Genomic DNA, 24,701 nt, shown 5'->3' with positions numbered 1-24,701 from the left:
AGGCAGTCCCACCTGCAGAGCCAGGGGTTTCCAGCGCATGTTCTTCAGCAGTGCAGGGGCGGAGCTGAGCGTGCTCTGCGGACGCTTCTTCAGGGTCAGGGACACGACGCCTTTATCGGCCCGCAGCGAGCCGACCAGGTTACGCAACTGCCAGCCCACCTGTGGAGCAACGAGGAACAATGTGAGGCAGGGAGACTCGCTTTGGACCACAATAAAAGATCAGTGATGTTCTTAAAGGGCCGGTTAGAAGGTATCGATACAGTACATGTGTCAAACACGAGGCCCGGGGACCGAATCTGGCTCGCTGTAGCTCCTTATGTAGCCCTCTAGACTCCAGAGATAAGCATAAATAAAACCTTCAAGGAAACAGTTGTGTGGTTAAATATAATTTTATTAATCAAATCAAAGTGGTTTTTATCTCTTTACTGCCAATTATATTAGTCAATACTTTCAGTTTTACTACGATCGTGAAAATTTACGCAAAATCAACAAATCGGGTCATTTTTAATGCATAATTGTGAGTTTATTGAAAATTTTCCAGAAAAATGACCAAAAACAAGTAAGTGATGCCAACTCCCACCTGCAGGTGGCAGTGTAGTTTACTTCTTCACTAAAATAAAAAACACTTTAATTTGATTAATAAAATAATATTTAAGCACCCAACTGTTACCTTGACGGTTCTATTTTGTAATTTTTTGCAATAAATTGGTAATTTAAAAATGCCAACATACCAATAATTTAAAAAATGTTCATTTATATTTGAAGGTATATGTGACTTTTTATTACTCACAAATAATCGATCACCGACTAGAACATGGCATCAACTAAGAGCAGAGGCAGAAGTGTTAGCAAAATATACTGCCACCTGCAGGTGGGAGTGGGCATCACTTAAAACCAATATTTTCAAAAGATTTTCTGGAAAAAATTTCAATGAACTCACAATTATTCACTAGCACAAAAAAATGATGTGATTTGTTGATTTTGTGTGAATTTACACAATCGTAGTAAAACTGGATTCATTGACTGATGTAATCAACCACTTTGATTTGATTAATAACGTAGCATTTCAGCAGACAAGTCTTGAAGGTTTTATTTATGTATACCTCTGGGATCTAGAGGGCCACATAAAAAGGTACAGCGGGCCAGATTTGGCCCTCGAGCCTCGTGTTTGACACGTGGTGTAGGAAAATAAAATTCTCCCTCATTTACATGCAGGCTGAAGTTTGACTCCGGTCCACATCGTGAGCGAAACAAGTAGGCGGCGAGGCAGCATAACTATCTATAGAGGCTTCATGTGATGTAACCTGCCCTCATTTCCAAAACCAAAGCGTCTTATCATCCATCTTTCTTTTTTTTCTTCATTTTTACCAACTATGTGCAAAAAGCCACGCCTACACTGCTCGCCTCCAGCAGATCTGCGAACGAAAACAAACTGTAAACAAACACGAAGCTGCCCACCGGGATGCGGCGCTCGCAGCCTCGGCGTACCTGAGCGTACCGCGCTGGCCTGAGATCTGCTCGTGATCAAAGACCGACGGTTGTTTTCAGAGCAGACCGGCTCCAATACGGCAGCAAGAACACGATTACTGGGTTTTATTTACTGGGGTTTTATTTACTGGGATTTTATTCATTGGCGACGGGTTTGTCTCCTGTTTTGCCACTGAAACTGTGCAGATCTGTGCATTTTACTTTTAACCGAGTTTTTTTAGTGTTGTGTGAGATTTTCATATTAACGATTTCTCAACATTTTCAGAGTTTATCTCTGTTCTTATTATTTTACTATAAATATAAATTTATACAGACTAAGACAAGTTATGGATGGATGGATGGATGGATGGATGGATGGATGGATGGATGGATGGATGGATGGATGGATGGATGGATGGATGGATGGATGGATGGATGGATGGATGGATGGATGGATGGATGGATGGATGTTCGGATGGATGTTCGGATGGATGGATGGTTGGATGTTCCAACAGTTGGATGTTCCTCTCATCAGTTCTGGTCAGTTTTCCTGTCGCTGTTAAAGAAAACTCTCCCCACAGCATGATGCCTCCGCCTCCATGTTTCACAGTGCATGTGGTGAGTTCAGGGTCCGTTGTTCGTTTCTGCCTCTTAACGAGCCACCATTACTGCTGTGAAGCTCAGCAGGTAACATCTAGATGGAATCAGCTTTCATGGATTCATTTCACAGCCAACAGAACCCAGAAGAAAGGAAAACATTTCATCGTTTCCTGCAGTTTCATCGTTTTCCTCCACTTTTCTTTTGCTCTTTACGGAAAACGTCTGATTTCAAACGTACCACGGTCTGGTGGTTGACTTGAATCACTTCATCTCCTGCGTGGATCTTCTTGCAGCGGTCAGCTGGAGACTAAACGCACACAAAGCAGAGATTAATAACCCATCTGAGTATTGATTCCTGTCTGACACTTTTTGGGAAGTTTCACAGCAAACCCCACTTAAAGAATCAATATCACCAGGCGGCCATGTTGTCATCCTTATTGAAAAAGACAAGCTGCTGTTGAAAGCAGATTCAATGATCGATTTTTAGAGAAAATCCTCTCACCCCTTCGGTGGTTCCTGTGATCACATGCAGACCGTCATAAGTGGACTTGATGTACATCCCCTGATGGAGACAAGAAACAAAAATGTTCAGTTTCTTAAAGTAGCAGACACGACTTTCTCTGCGGTCTAGCCCAGTGTTTCTCAAACTTTTTCAGGTTCACTTACTCTATTTAATAAACACTCAGATGAAATCTCCTTTGAATGTGAAGGTGGTGCTGTTTTGTAGAAGTAACTGGCCACAATAAAACCAGGACGAAGTCTACTGAGGGCATTTTGAGTTCCAATGATGGAAAACACATGGGAATCAAAAAAGTTTTGATAACATTTTAAGGCTACTTGTAATTTAGAAACATAATAAAGTAAATATTATTGCATTGGGTTGGAAAAAAACAAACATCTTCTTTCCAAAAGTAGGTAGTCCAACATAAATAACTTTATTTTAGGCGTTCAGATGCAGTTAGACAGCGCGGGGCGCAGCAGGTCATGTCGCATTCAGCAGAGTCGCAGACTCAGAACTGCATTTGTGTGGAATGCTGTTTATCATAATAGTGTTGAAAAACAAAAGTACAACTCCTTCAGTTTTTATTTTTAGTGTCTTGGTTTTAAGTCATTTATTTATTATTATTTTTAAACACAATCTTTTGCTAAGCTCGCTGTAGTCACACTTTGAGCTAACGACACGGTAAATAAACGGTTACATGCAGTACCTTGTGGACCACTAGGGGGCCCATGCGGACCACAGTTTGAGAAACACTGGCATAGAGCAGGGGTGTCCAAAGTGCGGCCCAGGGGCCGTTTGTGGCCCTTGTATTGATTGTGACCTCATTTTGAGAGGTTTGGCCCTGCAGCACTTTTTCTAATTTCTTTAAGATGAGACTTTTGGAAAGTTTATAAATTCTTAAGAGGAAAAATATTAAGTAAAACAAATAATTTTTATTGGCATTTTATTTTTATCTCACGCCACAAACATCTGTTGAGTTTTCATTCACAGACTTTGACACACCCATCCATTATATTTCACAAAATACAGCAAAGGTTGAAGAAGAAAACTCTTATTTTTGTTCTAAAATATTTTAAGTCTAAATATTTTAGACTTCAAAAAGCATCTAACTAAAAACTTTCTCATGAAGAATAATTTTATTTATTCCATTTAAGTATCTTGATTTTGAAGCACACAGGCTCTATTAATTCATTTTTTTTATTATATTTCCAGAAATAAGTTGGTTTTGATGGCTTTCTTCTCTTAATGGATGAAATCATCATTTGAAAACTACTTTTTGTTTTTATTTATTTTACTTTTATCCAACATTTAAATGTGTTTAATTAATTGAAACATTTAATTATATTAAAAAAAAGCAAAAATAGAAGAAATCTGTTTGTCATGTCGCTCTTATTTTGACCTAAGAGTGATACAATATTGAATATTTGTTGTTTTTATGATAAAAAACAGATATAAAGTCGGTGTAGAGCAGTACCAGGCCTTCGGATGGCTTAGTGTTGGTGAGGTGAACCAGTTCAAGGTGGGCAGACTGGGAGACCAGTGGGTCCGACGAAACGCACACGATGTGCTCACACACTTCAGACAGAGTCTTACACTGCAGACCAGAGAAAGAAAACAGCAAAATAAATAAAAAACTGAAGATTTACTGACTAAACATGACATTACTGTGATAAAAACATGAGAAAAACTCAACTGTTTCCGTCACAGACCAAATAAAAAAATCAATTTTCTGCTGTAAAGATCAGATTAAACTCAACTATAACATGCAGGTTTATTTTTATTTATCAATTCAGCAGTTCAGTAAACCACAATAACCGAATCCCCTCCAGATACAACGGAGGTGAATTTAATTATGCTTTTCCTTTTTTTCTTGGCAGATTTAGTCGTGTTTTCCATAACAGAGAGGTCTGAATAGAAACTGCTGACTCTATTTTTGGATCAGCCACAGCAGAAGTCACTAAACTTTGTCTAGAAAAGTTTTTCTGCCACGTCGACAGGAAAATCCCTGCTACCTATTAGACATTTCCCCTCCTGCACTTATCATTTCCAAACTTAGTAGTGCGACAAGTTGAACTCATCATTTCTCTGAAAATATCCCAGAATCTCAAAAGAGTTTTGGCTTCGTCCCGGTTCTGGTTCTGGAATCGTCCTCACAGCTGACATGTCGGTTTGTCCCAATAAGTAAAGACCTGCGTGGATTTAATGGGCTCAAACATGAATTCACTCAATTAGTCAGTGATGGAGATAATCTGAAGAGAAGATGGCAAGTCAGGACATCTGATGTGAGAAAGATAAATCAAGTTTCAGCTGACATTTAAGCCTGGACGTTTAATGGATATAAATACCACATCAACCTTCATTCACAGGTCTAACCTAGATAAATCAAAGAGACATGTTTGTTTTTTTAGTTTCTGGTTCTGAAAAGTTCATCTAAAAGTTGCTAGTGTCCATAGACTGAACATCAGGAAAGAACAAAGTTTCCCAGCAAAGAATCGGACCTGTGATGTTCAGTAGTTCCCACTGGTTTGACTCAAACATGAGATTTCTCCTTCATCACTCCGGCTGCTGACTCCTCATTACTACATCCTACATCCATTCTTCAAACGAAACAAAAAATCTCTTACATTTTTGTAAATCCTGCTTGTAGTGTAACATTTATGAGCCAACAAACATAAAAGAGCTGCTTTCTGGGTGATAAATGCAGAAAGGAGACGATCAAAGCTGGAGCCCAACATGTTGACATCAAAATATTTGCTAATTGGTGCGATTTGAGGCAGATACTTATTTGTAGGAGCTTGACTCTTAGAGAAAGCAGCAAAGGGAAGAAGAACAGAAAAAAATGAGAGATTTTCTTATACGTTGCTCACAATAAAGTAATATTTCCAGTGGAAACATAGACAGCATTTTAATAAAGAGAGGAAAACTTCCAGTTTTCCACGTTGTTAAAGCTGCAATGACAAAATCTTACCAAATATTTCTGGTTTTGTTTTTAGTGCAAACACCTCAGTAAGAAACTATTTTACAAAAGTAACTTTTCAGCAAGAATTCGGCATCAATTTTTTAATATTGATGAAAAGATAATACATTCTGATTATTTCACTTAAAGGAAAAATGTCAAAATGAAATAATCTGTCAGTAGAACTAGAACTTTTTCATCAATATTAAATTAATTATTGGTTTAAAATAAGCCTCTATATCCTTCTGAAAAGTTACTTGTAAGTTAGCTTTGTATGATTTATAGTGTATTAAAAATATTTCACTACAAACTGGACCAAAAATACTTGATAAGAGTCTCTTATTTTGTGCTGAAGAGTTACTTGAAAGCTAATTTTACCTTTTTTAAAAGTGTAATAAGATATTTGCACTGGAAAGTAGACCAAATATACTCGGTATTACTTATGTTTTTGCAGTTTAGCTAAAAGTATTTATTTGTGTTTTTGTTAGTAATGCAGGAAACAACAAGCTTTTCTCTCTAATGATAGTTTTATTGTCCATCATCTCACTTAAATATTAAATCTTACTTAAATATTGTCTCGTTTTCTGTTCTTCCAGTTCTTACAAAAATAAATATTTTGTGTTTTTGCAATGAAGATGTGCAAACCACCTAAAAATTTACCAAAAAAACACAAATGTTGTTCATCTCCAGACACTGAAAAACACAATTAAAACGAGATGTGAGTAAAGTATCCAAAACTTTTACTCAAGAGTAAAAAGTATTTGGTAAAACGTCAACTCAATTCTGAGGAACTGATCAAATTATCCATCATATAATATTGAAAAATGACATCATCAGACAGACCAAAATATAAAGTCAAGTGGAAGTTTTGGTATTTTAAGCACAAAAATGACAAAATAACAAAATCAGGCAAAAGAAAATTTTTCCAAATCAGTTTCTTTTAATAAAAAAACTTATGAAACTTTAACACAAACTGCAGGTCTGTGTCTGGCGACATGTTTGTTTTTCATTTCAGTGGGTGGAAAATCCAGACATTTTTCTCAAGAGTAGCGATACATTGTAATAAAATTACTCAAGTAAAAGTAAAAATACTCCTAAACGGACATATTTTCATTTCAGTGGGTGGAAAATCCACACATTTTATTCAAATAAGAATAGACATATTTGCAAAAAAGTTACTCAAGTAAATGTAATTGAGTAAATGTAACTAGTTACTATCCAACTCTGATTGAAGCCGGTTTAGGTTTGTGCTTTATAAAGCATCTGGCTAAAGACAAACTCACCACATGGAGGATTTTGTTCTCTGTCTCAAACACCGTACAGTCCTGAGGGAAACGGAGAGAAATTTAATGTAGCAACAAGAACATTTTGTGTTGCACATGCTGCTAAAGTATCTCTGCATGCTTCCTGGGCCTCACATTGCCGCAGCCCAGCCACCTGGATACTATACACCACCACAGATACAACAAACACCCACACAAACAGACATGCATTCAGCTTTTATTTATACCCACATCAGTCACATAAAAGACAGGCTGAGAAGGATGTAAACAGCAAAGAATCGAGTCTCGCTTAAGGATGCAGACTGCTGCATCACACCCACCCACGCACATGCATACAGCGCACTTAGGGGGATATGTCAACCCACGGCAGCTCCCCTCAGCCTCGCGCTTCAAGCACAGCAGAATAAAAGCTATCAGCCTTCAAAACGAGCACACAAACGCTTCCACACACCTGCTGTACAATGGTGGTGAGCTCCAGGCAGAGCTGAATGACATTATTTCGGGTAACTGAGTAGTCTGCCACAGCAGCAAAGGGAGACCTGGGAGGGAAAGATAACAGCGGTGAGTCTTTAATGTTGCTGCTGCGCTGGATGATGTGCAGGGGTGATGGACAGGGGCAGCGCTGAAGGGAGAGGTTAGCGAAAATGCTGCCATGCTGCAATATTTAAACCAGGATTTATTTCATTTTTCAACCTTTGGAGCTTTTAGAATAAATGTTTATTTTTTTTTACACATTTGTTGAAACTGTCACAGCGTCACAACAGTATGGTACAAGACAACCGAAAAATCAAGCTGGTCTGACTTCGAAACAACCAATCAGAGTCAGGAGGCGGGGCTTAAGCTAGCTAGCATAGCCTGTCATGAACGCTCAGGCTAGCTAACACAGCCACCGATGACGGCGAGTAAATGGTTTTCCTGTAACGTCAAGTCGTTTCTCCACCGTTAACACATTCAGCGGAGAGTACATGAGATTGACTGACAGCGCTAAGACCCGCCTCCTGTTTCTGATTGGTTGATTTTGTGCATTTTTTTTAGATGGCAGTCGTAGCTCAGGGTGGAGATCGATCCATTCACAGATTATCTGTCTCATAACAAACTGTCTCAACATGGCGACAGTTTTAACAAATATGTAAGAAACATTTATTTTTTATTTTTATAAGTTACACATGGCAGCTTTAACCATTTCTGAAAGTTAGAGAGCTAGTATCTTTGCTATTTTTCTTTTGTTGTAGTTTTCACATAATCGATAACCTTATTTTAAAAATATCCTAAAAATAGAAAACAATGTCTGGTGCTGTGCTAAACTGGCTTATAACATGTTTTGGCAGACAGGGGAACTTTGTATGAGTTAGTAAATATAAATTTAAGCAAACAAAAACTATGCAGTTCCTCAAGGCTCCAATCTCGGCCCACTTATATTAAGAAATTAAGAAATAGACAAGAAGGCCTGGAACTTTACTAAACTGGTTTAGATCTTATTTTGGCAGACTGGGAAAACTTTCTATAATTTAAATCTGGGCAAACAAATATTATGGAGTTCCTCAAGACTCCAATCTCGGCCCACCTATATTAAGAAACTCAAAAACAGAAAAGAATGTGATGAACTGGTTTAGATGAGCAGACTGAGATAACTTTAGCATTATGCAAACATCTCGCACTCGTCTCAGGCTGTGGGTTTTTCTATTCACCAGTCAATGGTCTGTGTTGTGTGACTCCAGTACCATTTCCTATAAACCTAGAACTGATGGGAAACCAGCAATAAAGAATATGTAGTAAACCTAAATATGAACATTTACTCATCTTATTATCCCTGATTTTGTCTTCAAAACGATCTTAAACCAAGCTAAAGTATCTCCAACTAAAACAGAACATAGAAAACATCGTACATGTTCCGTACTTTCCATTGGTTATTTAAAAATAATTGTTGAAGTGACAGTAAGTCATCCAAAGGTCCAAACCAACACCAGGAAAATGGACAATAACACCAGTTTGTAGAAGTCTGCTCTGGCTCCCTGTTGGTGAAATGAATGGCGTATAAAACTGTATTATTCCATCTTGTTGAAATATAATCAACAATAAAAAATATTTCTGGTTTAGCGCGTTATGTTGATGAATTGCTCATGTGCTAATGATCAGGGACGGTGCTAAATTGTCGTCATATTTTGGAGTTGTCGGTATTAAAGGTTGCCATCTGTCATTCATAGGTTGCTAAATGTCAGTGATGCGGTTTTCATGACTCTGTCGCGCGTTTGTTAATTATCTGACTGAATCAATTTGGTTCTAAATGAACCAAATCCACAGCTGTCACAGCGCTCATGTGTGTATGGAGACTCATTCGTTTGTTATGAGGCCAGAAGAAGAAAAGAAATGTCAAAAACATCATAAATGTGCCTCAAATGTAACACAGACAACATTTTTCATTCTGAAATGCCTTCATAATCCACTGCAGTGACTGATTATTAAATGCTCTTTAAGTTTATAGTATTTCAATGTTAAATATTTGTTTCTTAAATTTGTTTATTCACATTAAAGTTCTGCTTTTGATTGTTAATAAAGCAACATCCAGCTTAGCAGAATAAAAGATAACTTTACATTTTAGAACATATTAATGTGAAATTGTACCATTGGACTAAATGTATAAGTTTGTCATCTTTAAAATATATACATGTAAAACCTACAGTTTGTAGAAAGTGCTGTTTCCTCTTAAATTGTTTCACATTTTCTCAAACTTTAACCACAAACGGTAATGAGTTTAATTAGGATTTTATGGGATAATCCAACACAAAGTAGAGCATACTCGTAAAGTGGAAGCAAAAAAAGTGAAAAAATAAAACTAAATGTGATGCAAGTAATTTAAATATGATTAAATATAAAAACTAAATAAATAGAAAATAAGCATACACATGGAAATAAGTAACTCACATAATGAAATAACTATTAATTAATTACTTTTTTGATTAAAAAGTTCTAGTTTTCAATCAAAAACTAGACAGATTAACTTATAACATGGATCAATTGTCTTGTTAGAAGTAAATTTATCTGCCAATGGAAATTTTAAGGAATTATTTACTCAAAACAAGCCTCTGTCTGTTGCTGAAGAGATACTTGTGAGTTAGTTTTGTTTTAATTCAAGTGTAATGAGATATTTGCAGTAGAAACGACAGTAAAACTACTTGGTAAGATTTGGTGTTTTTGCAGTGAAAAACAGATTCAGATCCTTACAATTGGCATCAGAGTCGTTATCGCACCATAAATATGTCCACAACACAACTACAATCTATAATTATCGATATCTACTGACATGAAACGCTTTTATAGTGTTGAGTTTTTCAGTCATGTTGACAAAGAACGGGATTTTAATTTGTTCTCAGAGGAAAAGGAAGCAGTGTTTGCTCCACTGAAGGTGAACAGACCTTTCCTTTCAGAAAACACCCATTTTCAAACCTTACACGACTTTGAGTTTTCCGAGGCAAACAAACACGGCGGCGACCTCTGCTAATGTCTGGATGTTTCTCTATAAACGGCTTTGTGAGCCGAGCTATTAGACCGGCTTGAATTTATTATGTTTTCTTGCCCCGAGCGCCGTTAGCTCACTGTGTCTCCTTTGTGTTCCCAGTTTCCACTCTAGCACACTGTCCATTTTGTTGACAAGTCTACTTCCCTGAAAAAAAAGAAAAAAAAACACTTCCTAGTGAGGAACGGCTCTGCAAAGCGCTCATAAATTAAACCCTGCTAGCGCTCAGGTGTGAACAAGGTGAGAGTGATAAGGAGCAGGTGGAGTTAATGAGGCGCTAATGACCGCACACAACAGCAACGTTAGCGCAGAGTCATGACACATTAGGACGGCGGCAGAAAGCGGCACATTTCCTTCGCTGTTCCAAAGACCCAGATAAAGACTCAGCCCAGCCTCTAGCGTATGATTTATCAGTGGTTTGTGTGATTTGGGTCATCACTATTGAGGTTGACTACTATATATACACATGCACAACCTGGGGGTGTGCAGGAAGTCTGCTAACCACCAGGCAACCGCCCTGAAAACAACTCTTTGGTTTTTTTTTTTTAACTTGAACTGTAAAACTTTAGGATGTAAAACTCTGCAGGCAGTAAAACACAGAATTTTATTTATTTTCCAAGCACATAGCGTCATTTCAGAGCACATTCAAGTAACGATGTCACCTTAAATTTTTATAAAAATATTACAAATGTCAAATATGACTTAAAAAATTTGACTATAAATTAACGCCTGGAAATTTTGCCTCTGTCTCTTTAAGAAGCTCCTGTTCTCTCAGACTCCGTCTTCAGGAAGTCATCACAACATGGCTCCTCTATTAACCCTTTAATGTTTTTACCAGCATTTCACTGAAGCAGCTTGTATAAGATGTGAAGTTACCAGGTGTTTGCTAATTGATGCTGGCTAGTCGGAAGGAGCAGAGTGGGGGGAGGAGCAAGGTCCACCCAGCCGTTTCGCACAGCTGATGAATGGTTGCCGTGGAGACAAAAGGATTTTTCAAACAAGTATCAAAGCATCACTCCTCCAGGTATGTTTCTAATGAGGGAATAATGAATAAAAAGCTAAAATACTGCCCCTTTAAGAAGTCTGTCTGGTTCTGGTTCTGGTCTGGCCTGCTCTGCATATACAGAACCAGAACCAGACATGGAGAAAGAGCATTCAGCTCCTATACACAACAAATCTGAAACAAACTTCCAGAAAACTGCAAAACAGTCGAAACACAGAGTTCCTTTAAATGAAGACTTAAAACCCATTTTAGATTCACATTTAATTTGTAGTAAATTAAAAACTTACAACTAATGTTTGATGTGTATTAATGATTTTAATGATGACATTTCACGAAATGTAATGTTTATTTGTTTTTATCATGTAAAGCATTTTCTTGCTGTTGCTGAAATGTGCAAACAAACTTGAATTGAGTTAAAATTAAATGGATTTTTAGTGATCATAACTAATCAATTGGATGATTTTGAAAGTGAAAGGACTTCCAATTTTAAGAGGAAGACCTTTCACTTTCAAAATCCACTCATTTTGACCCAGGATTTACAGATTCTGGGTCAAAATGTGGTGTATTTTGAGTCGGAATCTAATCAAACTTAGGTAATTTCTATAGAAAAAGCTAAACGCTAAAGTTTTGAAGCTACAAGTGAGGCGTTTCCTGCAGCTATGAAACTGAATTCCTGCTTTTAAATTTTATAGAGCTTTTAATGAGCACAGTAAAGAAAAGGGACGAACCGAAGAAAACAACTGAGCGCATTCATCACTCTGGTTGAAATAAAGAACACTGTTACAGCTCCTGCATTTTGTAGTCATCAGCAAAATATATGACACATAAAACGCCTCCGTGTGAATAATTAATGTTGTGTGTACGCAGTTCAAAGGCGCTCACGTCGAGTTCAGCTCCTGAATTCAGACGAAACGACGGCGAAGTAAGAATATATCAGGAGAGCTGAACTTCTGCGGTTATTTTGTACATGGAAAGGTTGCAGGATGTTTCCCTGCAGGTTCCTACGCTCTGCCTGAGATAACCGGCAGTCAGACGGATAAAAGCTCAGCTTTGCTCCGATCTGACTCTGTATAAGACATGCTAACCTTTATCCCCATTATTAAACTCATCACTCCGAGCTGCAGAAGTCAGTTTGGCAAGATGAGATTTCTTTGCCGCCGTGCTTGTAGGAACGCTGTGCAGAGGTGGGCAGAGCACACAAACATTATGATCAAGCAAAATTAGCGCTGCTTTGACGTAACTTTCACTGCTGGTGAATTAAATTGGTGGAAACAAAGAGGAGAGGATGAGCGGGGAAACGGGAGAACCAAATAATACGATCACTTTGTGTCTTTTTTAAAGTTATTTATTTATTTATTCTTTGTTCTGGAAAACTGTTTACTTCTTTCCCTCCCTCTCTTTTCCACTTCTACCCAAAATATTTAGGTCAATCAAGCCGAATTAGAGAATAGAAAAATAATTAAAATTAGAAAATAAACACCTAGATTAAAAGAAAAATTAATCCACATATGTTAAACAATTTCATTGTTTCTGTTATGACACCAGTTGATTATGTTCAGTGTTTTGTCTTTAATTTGAATGTAACAGTTTTAATGTATACCAGTTTGTTTGTTTTTTTATTTTATGTTTTTGTTGCTGTTGTTTGTTTTGTAGACCAATATCCCTTTTGCTAGTTTGTAATGTTTGTTGTATATACACTAACTGGAGAATAATTTTACTCAAGTAAAAGTAAAGAGTGTTTGGTAAAAAGTCTACCGAGTAACTCATCAAATTATCAGTTAACATTTAAAAATGACATAATCAAAAACGAAAATTTAAAGTTAAGTGGAATTTTTTTGTATTTTAAGGACAAAAATGACAATAATTCACATAAGTAACAAAAAATAACAAAATTAGGTGAAAGAAAATGTTTCCAGATCAGTTTCTTTCAATAAAAAACTTATGAAACTTTAATAAAAACTGCAGGTGTGTGTGTCCGTCAGCTGAATTTCTGGTTAAAACATGTTTGTTATTCATTCAGTGGGTAGAAAATCCAGAATTTCTACTCAAGAATAGCGATACTTAGTAATAAAATTACTCAAGTAAAAGTCAAAATACTCCTAAAAGTACATACTTTCAAAAAGTTACTCAAGTAGAAGTAATAGAGTAAATGTAACTAGTTACTCCACAGCTCTGGCCCTGATGCAGAAACTTTGTGTTGTTGCAGCATTTCAGGAGACTGACACGGTTTGCACCAGACCGTCTTGGGAGTCTCAATGTCACTTTGCCACCTCCAGTTGCATCATGGGATGCGTGCGACGCCTGCGTGTTCAGCCGGACGCGTGCGTGCGCGATTCGCGTGGGCGTCTGTGTATGTCCGCGGCGCGTCCGCGCGCGCCCGGGGTCGAGATGGCCTGAGGACCGGTGTGGGTGTCTGGCATTTCAAGAGCCGGTGTCGAAGACCTTTAGCTCTGTATCTGACGTTTGTGTGCTGCGGGCGGGAGATCGTGTCGAGTCATGAATACAAGAGGAGACACAAAGAAAAGGGTAAAGAGTAAAAGAGACAGACAGGGAGAGCGAGGCATGTAGAGGGCAGGAGAAAAGGCTCTGAAATGAAAACATATTTCCAAGCAGCAGGAGACGAGTCTGCTGCTTTTTATATCTGAGCTCTGATGGTGGAAAGATTTATTCTTTATGATCACATATAGGCTGCAGCTGAGTGCTCAGTTTGTGTTACATCAGGGTGAAATTCAATCGACAGTATAACATTTCTTAAATTCTTACAAAATACACTGAAATATTTATGCAAAAAAATCATAAATCGCAAAGATTTTTCTGTCAGATTAATAATTTGCTGAGTTTCCGAAGGCGTTTTGGCTTTAATGAAACTGAAAGGCTTTTAACAGCAATGCAGCTAAAACATTCATTATAAAACAGACGCAAACTCTATTTCTTTTTACTGTCTGGTACTAAATCAGAGTAAACTTTTCCTATTTCAGGTCAATGAAAAGGCAAAAATATTACCCTAACCCTAACTTTTTCTTCCAATCTCACAGTGTTTGATTTTAATAGCAGCTCGCCTGTGTGAAATCATAAAAAGATTCAAAATGAATCTGCAAAAATGTTAAGATGTTTGTCTTGGGCTTGACAATATGGCTGAAAAACATTTCACGATATAAACATTCACACCAGTCGATATTAATAACTATTAGTATGTTTCTTTGTTTTAGATATCTTAAAATACCGTCATACTGGCATCGTGACCTTTCCTGTTTTATGCATACTCAACGCTGTTGTTTTTTATTTCTAATCAGGTGGCAAAACCTTAAACTGCTGCTGCGCCAGCAGCTCAGCAGGTTGTTGCTAGGTAACCAAAGAATGAGTGAGTTGCTAGGTAACCAAAGAGTGAGTTAGTGGATTTCCCCAGGCTTAGTGATCAAAGAATAATATGTGGAAATATTGAAACAATATCTGAAGACATCAACCAGGAAGTTAAAGGTTGAATGTACGTAAGTTTTACCAAATGGTGAATAACCCCAAGAACACTTACACAATTCTTTATAGTGTTGTTAGAATATTAGGCATCTGATTGACCTTAGTAAACTGTATTCAACATCTCCAGTTTCAGAAAAAAGGATTTAAATTATATTTGAATATTCCAAGACCCAATTTTGTAATTGAAATTGTTACATTTGCAGTTATAATGTTTATTTTCCACTGTCAATCGAAATACAGCTAAATGTATATATTTTGTGATGTTTAGTTATACAATTTTGCTACTGTTAAGAAAATATATTTAAAATAAGCTAGTTGTAAAACTTAACCATATCTTCAATAATTAGTTAAAATTAATGGTGTTTCAAATAAGGAAATCCACTTCAAATTATATTCACGGTTCAATTGGAGTAATCATTTATCTAGAATATCCATCCATCCATCCATTTTCTTGCACCCTTTTTCCCTCAGTGGGGTCGGGAGGGTTGCTGGTGCCCATCTCCAGCCAACGTTTCGGGCGAGAGGCGGGGTCACCCTGGACAGGTCGCCAGTCTGTCGCAGGGCAACACAGAGACACACAGGACACACAACCATGCACACACACACTCACACCTAGGGGCAATTTGGAGAGGCCAATTAACCTGACAGTCATGTTTTTGGACTGTGGGAGGAAACCGGAGTACCCGGAGAAAACCCACCATGCACAGGGAGAACATGCAAACTCCATGCAGAAAGACCCCAGGCCGGGAATCGAACCCAGAACCTTCTTGCTGCAAGGCAACAGCTCTACCAACTGCGCCACTATGCAGCCTTATCTAGAATATTTCTAGTGAAACATACACTAAGTTGAATTAAAATAACTTAAAAGGGCAGTTCTCTTTAATTAAGAACACGGCTTGTTTCCTTGTGTACGAGTTTGATCACTTGATAAAATTCTAGACCGGGCCATAAAAAACATCTGCCTTTATTTTAATGAAAAATAATACTTTTTTGTTCTTAAAATGAAAGCTCGCTAAAGCACACTCCCCCTAAGTTCAATACGGCGTCGAAGGGAAAACACGCCCTCCCGTTTAAAGTGTGGGACCCGAAACCTCAAACTTCAGATCGCCATGAGGTTCCCTTGTGCCCCGGTCTCCGAAGAAACATCCGTAGCGGTGAGATGTTTCTTCGTAATATTTTGTCGTGGTGTGCGGATGTCTGTCGTGTGAGGTAAATATTGCTGGTTTGTGATTTTATTTGAGTTTTGTCGGTGTCATTAGTTGTTTGTCTAATAAAATGTTATGCTTTTGGACGTGGAGAAACGCGTTTTTTATGGTTCAGCTGATACAGTGACGACTTCAATGAGTCCGGGAGCACAAGAGAATATAACGAGCCAGAAGTTAATGATTTTATTCTCTTAACACTACCTAATGCAAATTTTGTACTGAATTAGACTATTTAATAACTGATAAATACGTCCCTGGTTTTAAATTCACCTGGATCTGTTGCCAAAGCAAGCTTGAAGTCTTAAATACTGATTTGAACTCTGACCTGAACTGTAAATGTATCAAAAGTGTTTCCGAGCAGCATCCGCTCGCTCTTAAGCTGCTAGAAAATATAAACGTAGAAACCAGAGGAGGTATAACCTGTCCAGCCATGCCAGCAGGCTCTTGGCAGCGGTGATGAGGTCAACCACGGAGGTCAGCAGGTCGTTGGGGAGCCGCCGTGAGCTCCTGCTCTCCAACTGGCTGCTCCGCCGGCGGCTGGAGATGAAGTTCTGCAGGTTCTTGGCCGAGGCGCCGAGCTTGTGAGCGAGAGTCCTGACGCTCTCGGTCTCCAGACCCGAATTCTGGAGGCAAAGATGGATAAATATGCAGACCAGGGAGTGAAAACAGTTAAAAACTAGAACTCCTTCTCTTTACATGTTCTAAAGTTGATCTGTTAGCAAAAATACGCTGGAATTCCGCTGGGGTTGCTAGGTAACAGGGCTGGGCTGAGTAGAGGGTTGCTAGGTAACAAGGCTGGGCTGAGTAGAGGGTTGCTAGGTAACAGGGCTGGGCTGAGTAGAGGGTTGCTAGGTAACAAGGCTGGGCTGAGCAGAGGGTTGCTAGGTAGCGGTGCAGTGCCCTTCGAATGTGACTCAATAATCGGGAGGTTTCAAATACTTAAACAGTCACTATTTTAAATTTAAATAACTAAAAAAATTCTCATAAATTCAATCCAACAGTTTTGGAGTTTAATTCCATTTAATGTACAATTATATTTAAAAACTTCAAAGTTAGGATTTTATCACTGAAGTCCACCAAAGTGATTAAATTGAGCTATTTTACCATAATTACTCCTGAAAAGCTCACAAATATATTTAATGAAATTCAACTGAATGACATAAAATTCAAAACTTATTATAAAATGATACATTAAAACATTAGATTTGTTCCTTTCTGAACCATGAATAAAAAACACATGTATACATTTAAAAAACATACTTGTGAGACAAACAATAACACAAGAAAAGAAAAAAAAAAGTAAAAAGAAGAAAATATCCGGGAGATTTTTCAAATTGCTTGGGCTGTTTTTAGAAGCAGTCGAGACCGAAATGGAAGTACAAACGTGCAAAATTAGAATTTTGCAAATATTTGCTAAAATGTTTTGTTTAATGTTGATAGATAGGGCCAACATCATGATTCTGAATGACTAAACTGGGCTGAATCATTAAAGAGAGCAGTTCAAGAAGTCAAAACTGTGATTATGAGGATGGCATTTAGATTCCTCTGATAAAAGCCCTGCTTTTTTAACCTTTGTAAGTTCTGGCTGGAAATGACAACAGATTTATTCATTTGTAAATCCATTAATGGGATGAAAATAGTTCATTCTGGTTGGTATTTGGGAGTTAAAATAAAGCAACTCGCCATTTCTTTGCTTTAGGGACCCTTGGGAAATCTAAAGAAAAAGAAGCAGGAAACAAACAATTTACTCCCGGCTAGTTGTTGCTTTTGTGCACTGAAGTGGAGCGGCATATTTTACAGCCTGATAGGAGGCAGGAAAAGCAGAGGAACCCTCACCAGAGCACAGAGCAGGTCCACGGCCTCCAGGATGAGCTCCTGGTGTCCGATCCGAGACACGCCCAGCTCCTCCAGTTCGGCGTGGCTGATCCTCAGCAGCCGCTCCCCGGACACACCCGCCCGCTCAAACACTCCCACATACTGCTGCAAGCAGTCGTCCAGACCTGGAACATAAACACACACAGAGCTGCTGTAGGCGTTCGACTCTAAAATCACAAATCAGATCAAGAGAGAAATCAAATTAAAGAGTCAAACTTCATCAGTAATCTGCTGGTGGTTCACAAATAGGCTTTAAACTTTAAGTCAATGCAAATGATTAACAGAAACAACATTGTAGAAAGCGTTAAAAATGACTGTCTTAAAGTTTATATTTATTAGTGCTGTCAGTCAGTTAAAATACATTAGTTTAATCACTGGCTCTGTGATTAATCACGATTAATCACTATGTCTAACTTTGTAAGCGTGAAATGTAAACATGCTCTCCCGCCGTGATCGAATCAGGAAGGCGCGCGCGGCATCAGGACGTTGTGCTGCACTGCAGACATCTCTGTCTCTGGGTTGTCATATAAAAACAACACATTTTTTATTGGTAAGTTATTTTTACGGAACGGCCGATGTCCGATATTAAACTTCACAGCTAGTATCAGTCGATACAGATACCATGCCGATAATATCGTGTATCCCTACTTCTGGCTGTTTTCTGGAAGTTTGTTCCAGATTTGAGGTGAGTAGAAGCTGAAAGCTGCTTCTCCGTGTTTGGTTCTGGATCTGGACGAAGAGCAAACCAGAACCAGAAGACCTGAGAGGCCTTCATTGATTTATAAACTAACAACAGTATCTTAAAGTCTATTTTCTCAGTGGAAGGACTTTAAAACTGGTGTACTGTGCTCCATCTTCCTGGTTTTAGTCAGAACCCAGCTGCAGCGTTCTGATAGATGTTTTTAAGCCGACACTGTTGCAGTAATCAGCTGGTGACCATCCTGAGAACGAGGTCCTGGGTCGTTCACTAATTTACTCCCATCCATTACTGTCTTATCTTATTTCTTCAACATTCAATCATCTAATGATTGAAGATAAGAATCAGTAGCAGAATAAAATGTCATGAAATGAAGATTCTTAAATGTTCGCACTCCTGTTCAATCAACAAATGCATTTTGATTAAAAATGTTGCAGAAAAAAGAAATCATGTCATTCTCATATTATACTCCAAGTATCTCCTGCCTGCCTGTAATAAAATATTTAAAGAAACCATAATACAGTTAATTATTACTAGAGAAACGATGGGCTGTGGTCGTTGCAGGGGGCTCTCATCCTAACTGCACTTATTCTGCCCAACGTGGTAATTTTGCCCCTCAGCCCACATTGCAAACACATGGCAGGACTCCAGACTTTCACTGGTGGTTCCCCTCATCGAGCTGCGCCTGCAGGGAGAGTGGATCGCTCCACACAGGAAGAGGCCGTTAAACTGCTGCTCGTTCCGGTAATACAGCAGCTGCTGGGTCGGGTTTTTCTGATGCTTTTACTTCGGTTGCAGGTTTGTATGCTTCCTGTGTCTTTTAATATCAAAGCAGAGATCTAAGCAGGAACTTTGTTAAATGTGGTGGTTTTGGGTTTGTTCTCACATCCAAAATGGCACAAAAAACACAGGTAATAAACAGTTTTCGTGCTTTTTTCCACCGCACTGTTTTATTTTAAACTGAACAGCACTGCTTGAACCACACAGCAGGGTTCCTGTAAAAACATACTTTCAAAAAGTATTCATACCTCCTGAATTGTCTCACATTTACCGTAAAGTTTATTGTCATAATTGGGCTTTTTGTGATAAAGGGAAGGAAAATATTGCCTGTTTTTCCAATTTCTTTACATAAAAATGCAAAAAGTGAGTCAGTTTCAGCATAATTCTGCCACCACCATGTTTCATAGTGTGGATTTGAGGCATGGATGTATTTTTGGTACAAAACTATTTGTGCCTTTTAACAGTGAACTTGAAGTCACACAGAGAAATACTATAAGATCTGTGATGTTTCCAGTTACTTTTTAGATTTGCTCCAATTGATCAAAAATAAATGGTGCAAAACAAACTGTGTATCAAGAAAGACGCAAATACAAATACATACAGAAACATGTCAGACAGAAACAAAACTACTGTTACACAAACACATTTTCCCATCACACTGGCTGTTTTTACACAATCAGTGAATCCAACTGCATGAAACCACTGATATGAGTCACAAATGCCACTTTCCAAACTAAACTACTTTCCTCCTTTTGTCACGACAACATTGAAGCAAAATCTGTGACTTGACGATCATTTGTTTTCCCCACAGCGACTGGAAATACCACCATGCTAAGAACCATCAGGGAACAAAATGTTCTACCAACTCCTTAAAAGATGTAGCAGCTTGTCTTAATAATTCCTTAATATTAGTGAAAAGGTGCTATTTCCACTGGCAGATTATTTAACTTATAACAAGACATTTTTCCCATGTTGTAAGACAAATAATCTGCCAGAGGAACCAGAAATTTTTCATCACTTTTCAAGAAATTATGCGCCAGAAGACAAAAATACATGGTAAGATGTTTTTGCAGTGTAAAGGTCTCAATTATTGCTTGATTTATATTCATCGATATGTGCAAGACTTAGACTTTTTTTTCCTCAGAAATCAAAATTTTTTTCTTAGAATTCAGAATTTTTCCCCTCAGAACTCACTTTTTTCTTAGGATTCTGATTAAAATTAAATAAAATGAGATTTATCTAACGCTTCATTAGGACGCTGAAAGACACTTTACATGAAATCAGTCATTCTTATTCACGCACACATTCGCATGCTGAAAAAAGTCACAATTTTGGAAATACAAAATTCTGAGAAAAAAGTCAAAATTCTTTTTTTCTACTCCTCTTCCGTACAAAATGACCCAAAACAAACGCTGAACCTTAAACAAGAATCAGGATGCTGGAACAAAAAAGGAGCAACTGAGCAATAACGGAGCAATCAAGCAACTTAAGACTTCACTCTCTGCTGGATTGCGTAACATCTGTGAGAATGTGTGGGACGATAGTTGGCCTTCCACAGCGAGAGTGTGTGTTAGTGTGTGTGTTAGTGTGTGTGAATGCATTGTTTAAGCGTTTGTTCCTGCGTCTGGCCGGACAACGTTTGCTGAGTCAAAGGAAAGCAGATCAAGACAGAGCGGCTCAGCTGCAGCCCCTGGCTCCCAAAACAATGAACGCATCCAGCGTCTAACCGATCAACAAACAGGCAACCGCAAACACACACACACACGCACACACACACACCTCTCAGAGGAAGGAGCATTGATTTCCCTCGCTTCAAGTCCCAGCTTTATAATACAGTCATCTATCATAACCACACTAACAAAGATTGGGAGGAAAGAAAGGCGGAGGAAGGAAGGATGAGGAAAAGAAAAAGAGCATGAAGAGGAAAAGCTCAGAAGCAGCTGCTAAATTGCTTTCAAACGCATTCACACACACACACACACACACACACACACACACACACACACACGCACACACACACACACATTCCTTTGCTCATCAGCGACAAGCAAATAGACTTTTTTCCTGCCTCTGCACCCTCCCTCCGCTGTCACCAAATCTGAAGTCTAAATGAAGCATTCAGTCCCAGAACGGCACATATCAAGAAGAAGAAAAAATCTATGGGGTTCAATCAATCTCAAATTTGAGCCACACTGACCCTGCAGAAAATGTAAACAAATATGAATTCTGTGGCACTAAATGAAAAGATACAAACATATTTCAAAGATCCTTATCCTTATAAGAGTCTCAACTGAGAATAAAGAAAAATGTAAAGAAGTTGAACTGGTTTTATTATCTTCTTCAGCATGTTTGGAACCATAGTGACACCATTTGGAGGAAGTCCGTCTTGTTTAAACCAACTGCTTCTAAAGTCAGCCAAAGCTCTTGGTGTTTGGCAATAAGTTGATGTTTTTTGGTGTCTGGAAAATGAGCAGTTTCAAAAACCTCTCAATTGTTAAATCACATTCCATAGTAGGGGTGTCAAACCCATTTTTGGGCCAAACTAAGATCAAAAAAGCTCTTAAAGGGCCGGTTGTGCCAGAATGTTTTGATAAAACCTGATCACAACCTGTAAAATATCAATTAATTCTTAAAATTCTCAAGAAACTGGAGGGACTGATTGTCATAATTTGGCAGTAAACTGATAAAAACTGCATTGATTTGATTGACAACATAATATTTAAGTGTTTAGTCTAGAATCTAGAGGGCCACATAAAAACCTATGGCGGGCTGGATGAGTTTTGAGTTAGGCAAATGTTTTCTGTAGGGACTGCGCCATTGCCTAGCAACTCCAGCCAAGCCCAGCCTGTTACCTAGCAACCCAAGCGGAACTCCACCAGTGTTTGGTCAGCTAGATTTACCTCTGTGTGACAATGACTGCTGGATATGGAGTTAAATTTGTTTCACAGTTAATTTAACTCCATACATTTGTTGTTTCTAAATGAACATGAACTTGTTTTCTTTGCATTAGTTGAGGTCTGCATCTTTTTCTTTATTTTGATCGTTTCTCATTTTCTGAAAATAAATACCACATTTTTGCTTGTAATTTTAGATACATGCTGTCAGTAGTTCATAAAATAAAAGAACCATGTTCATTTTACTCAACCAAGTACCTATAAGAAGTAAAACCAGAGGAACTGATCATTTTAAGTGATCTCTTAATTTTTTCCAGAGCTGTATAATTGTGCATCTGTTTGCAGTCATTTTTATGTGCGAGTCCACTTTAAATCCAACATAGAGCTGGATTTAAAGTAAAAAAAAAAAAAAAAGCCTAAAACAACTCATTGTGAAAAGAACACAAAAGAAATAAGACCAACTAAACTAAATGATTGATTTTATGCAAAAAATGTAGTGAACATGTTTAGTATCGCTCCTAGCCCGATCTTAATCTGCTGCAGGTGAGATAAGGTCCATGACAACTTCACAAAACCGCACTTGAAGAAATCTGAATCATCTCTTACTTCCACTCTCTGCTTTGACATTTCAGATTGTTCCCAGCTCACCAATTAGTGTTGGGGAAATTTTAATACCGTTTTCGTTCTAATAAGACATCAGTCCCCTTCTCCCCAAACCAACCATCAGCGCTTGTGATGCGACTGTTAGCAGAAGTGAAAGAAGCGAAGCTGATTAAAACAATTTCGGTTCTCGCAGACAGATTGTTACTCCAGTGGAAAGAGGCAGAGAAGCAGAAGAGGAGGAACGTACAGTACGGCGAAGGTTCAGCGATAATCAGCATCGCTTATCGCTGGCAGTGAGGGCGAGCGTGAATGCCCTGAATACTGAAGAGTCAAATTGTAAGTGGCATCAGCAAGCACACACTCCCACACAGTATGCAGCTAGAAAGTGAAGCGCTGCCATATGGTTTATATACATACACAGTAATGTCATCTCTTTGGGATCCATTTAAAAAAAGAAAACATAACCTTTGTCAGCTGAAGTCATCCATTATGTTTCCTCAATCTTAAGGAGTTCAGTAGCTATTAACTTTAGTCTTCAAATCATCGCTTTTATTAAACCTTTCTACCCAACTCATGCAACTCACGTTCTTATCTCCTTCTCACAGAACTCATGCATTTTCCGATCCAGTGCAAAACAAATTTATAAGCGATAGTATCCGGGGATAAAGAAAGGACCTCCAGAATACAACAGCAGAATAACCAAATAGCAGTACTACGCCTCAACAGACAATTTTACCACACAACAGGGAGAAAAACAGAAATTTGCATGAATAAATATCCATGCATTCATGTGTCTTTGGCATCAATGCATCTTAGGTATTTTTTTATGGCTTTTCAGCTCTGTTGGTTCCAGCATTCCTGCCAAATTGGGTCGTAGTAACAATCTGTTTTAAAAAAAAGAAAACTACTGCGGTGTAAGCAGCCAAAATATTAAGTTCAAATGATTTTTGCACTTCCTTACATTTCTGCTAGACAGATAATCTGCCCAGATATTCATAACACGCTCTGTTTTGCAATAGGTGTTTAATGTAGGAAGCTTATTATTAGCAGGTTGCACATCTACATTGTAAACATCCATCAAATGCAAATATAACAGTATATTAAAGGTTTCTAAAATAGTGTCTGCATGAGCAGTTTTATGAATTAAACGTATAAAGTATTTTGTTTTACAGCAATAATGGAAAAATTGATGAAATAATAAAATTACATAAATAACAAATCAGCCTTTCTATTGGTTTTCAAAGCAAATAACTGGATTTAAAACACACCTAAAATGAATTTCCTTTAAAAAAATGTAGATGAATGCATTATTGATAAGACAAAAAAACATTTAGTAAATAGTTTTGCTACAAAAATCATTTGTGCAGGAAATTTAAATAAAAACCATGAAAGTAAATGAATTAATTGTTCCCAATTCACAAAAACAAGATGATAAAAATCACTTCATCCCATAAGTACAAAAAATAACTTAGCAGGGAGTAAAAAGCCAGACCATCAAGTAATAGTGGTTGTTTATAAGGTTTAGCAAGTCGGAAAATGTTTTTTACTGAATATAGCTAAAACTGTATATTTATTTCTAAGATGGTTTGAATATTTGAGTATTTATTTTAGAAACTACAATCTATCTGGATGCTGCTAGAATTTTAGCGTTAACTTGATGAATTAAAGATCAACTTGGATCATCATACAGCTTTTAAATGTTACCACGGAGTGCCGTTGTGTTAAGTCTCCAGTATACTGGTTTGAGAGAATGTATGTAGTTTTGCTATTAACTTTTTTAAATTTCTTTGTTGATTTTAAAGTTGTTTTTCTGGAATATTATAAAATTAAGTTCAAGTGGGTTTTTTT

The 24,701-nt window shown here is 37.8% G+C and overlaps 1 protein-coding gene and 1 long non-coding RNA gene across 3 annotated transcripts in view; one reads left to right on the top strand and one right to left on the bottom strand.

Annotated features, from left to right (window-relative positions):
* Window positions 1-24,701, bottom strand: part of cnksr2a (connector enhancer of kinase suppressor of Ras 2a) — an 81,939-nt gene that overhangs the window by 47,702 nt on the left and 9,536 nt on the right. For both annotated transcript variants that reach the window (XM_008396461.3, XM_017301866.2), the window contains exons 2-9: window positions 17,841-18,004; window positions 16,425-16,627; window positions 7,260-7,347; window positions 6,809-6,850; window positions 4,044-4,163; window positions 2,570-2,629; window positions 2,306-2,374; window positions 13-159 (exon numbers count right to left, since the gene is read on the bottom strand). In XM_008396461.3, coding sequence (XP_008394683.2) covers window positions 13-159; window positions 2,306-2,374; window positions 2,570-2,629; window positions 4,044-4,163; window positions 6,809-6,850; window positions 7,260-7,347; window positions 16,425-16,627; window positions 17,841-18,004 — 893 coding nt within the window. The remainder of the gene's footprint in view (window positions 1-12; window positions 160-2,305; window positions 2,375-2,569; window positions 2,630-4,043; window positions 4,164-6,808; window positions 6,851-7,259; window positions 7,348-16,424; window positions 16,628-17,840; window positions 18,005-24,701) is intronic.
* LOC145549338 (uncharacterized) lies at window positions 7,354-23,705 on the top strand. Its single transcript, XR_014085267.1, has 3 exons — window positions 7,354-14,809; window positions 23,047-23,189; window positions 23,459-23,705. It is a non-coding gene; the product is annotated as an uncharacterized LOC145549338 (long non-coding RNA).

The sequence above is a fragment of the Poecilia reticulata genome, chromosome 20, assembly GCF_904066995.2.
Source record: "Poecilia reticulata chromosome 20, P_reticulata-male-v2, whole genome shotgun sequence".
NCBI classification, from domain to species: domain Eukaryota; kingdom Metazoa; phylum Chordata; class Actinopteri; order Cyprinodontiformes; family Poeciliidae; genus Poecilia; species Poecilia reticulata.
Note: the sequence above shows the minus strand (reverse complement) of the source record. Positions and strands in the feature narration are given on the sequence as shown.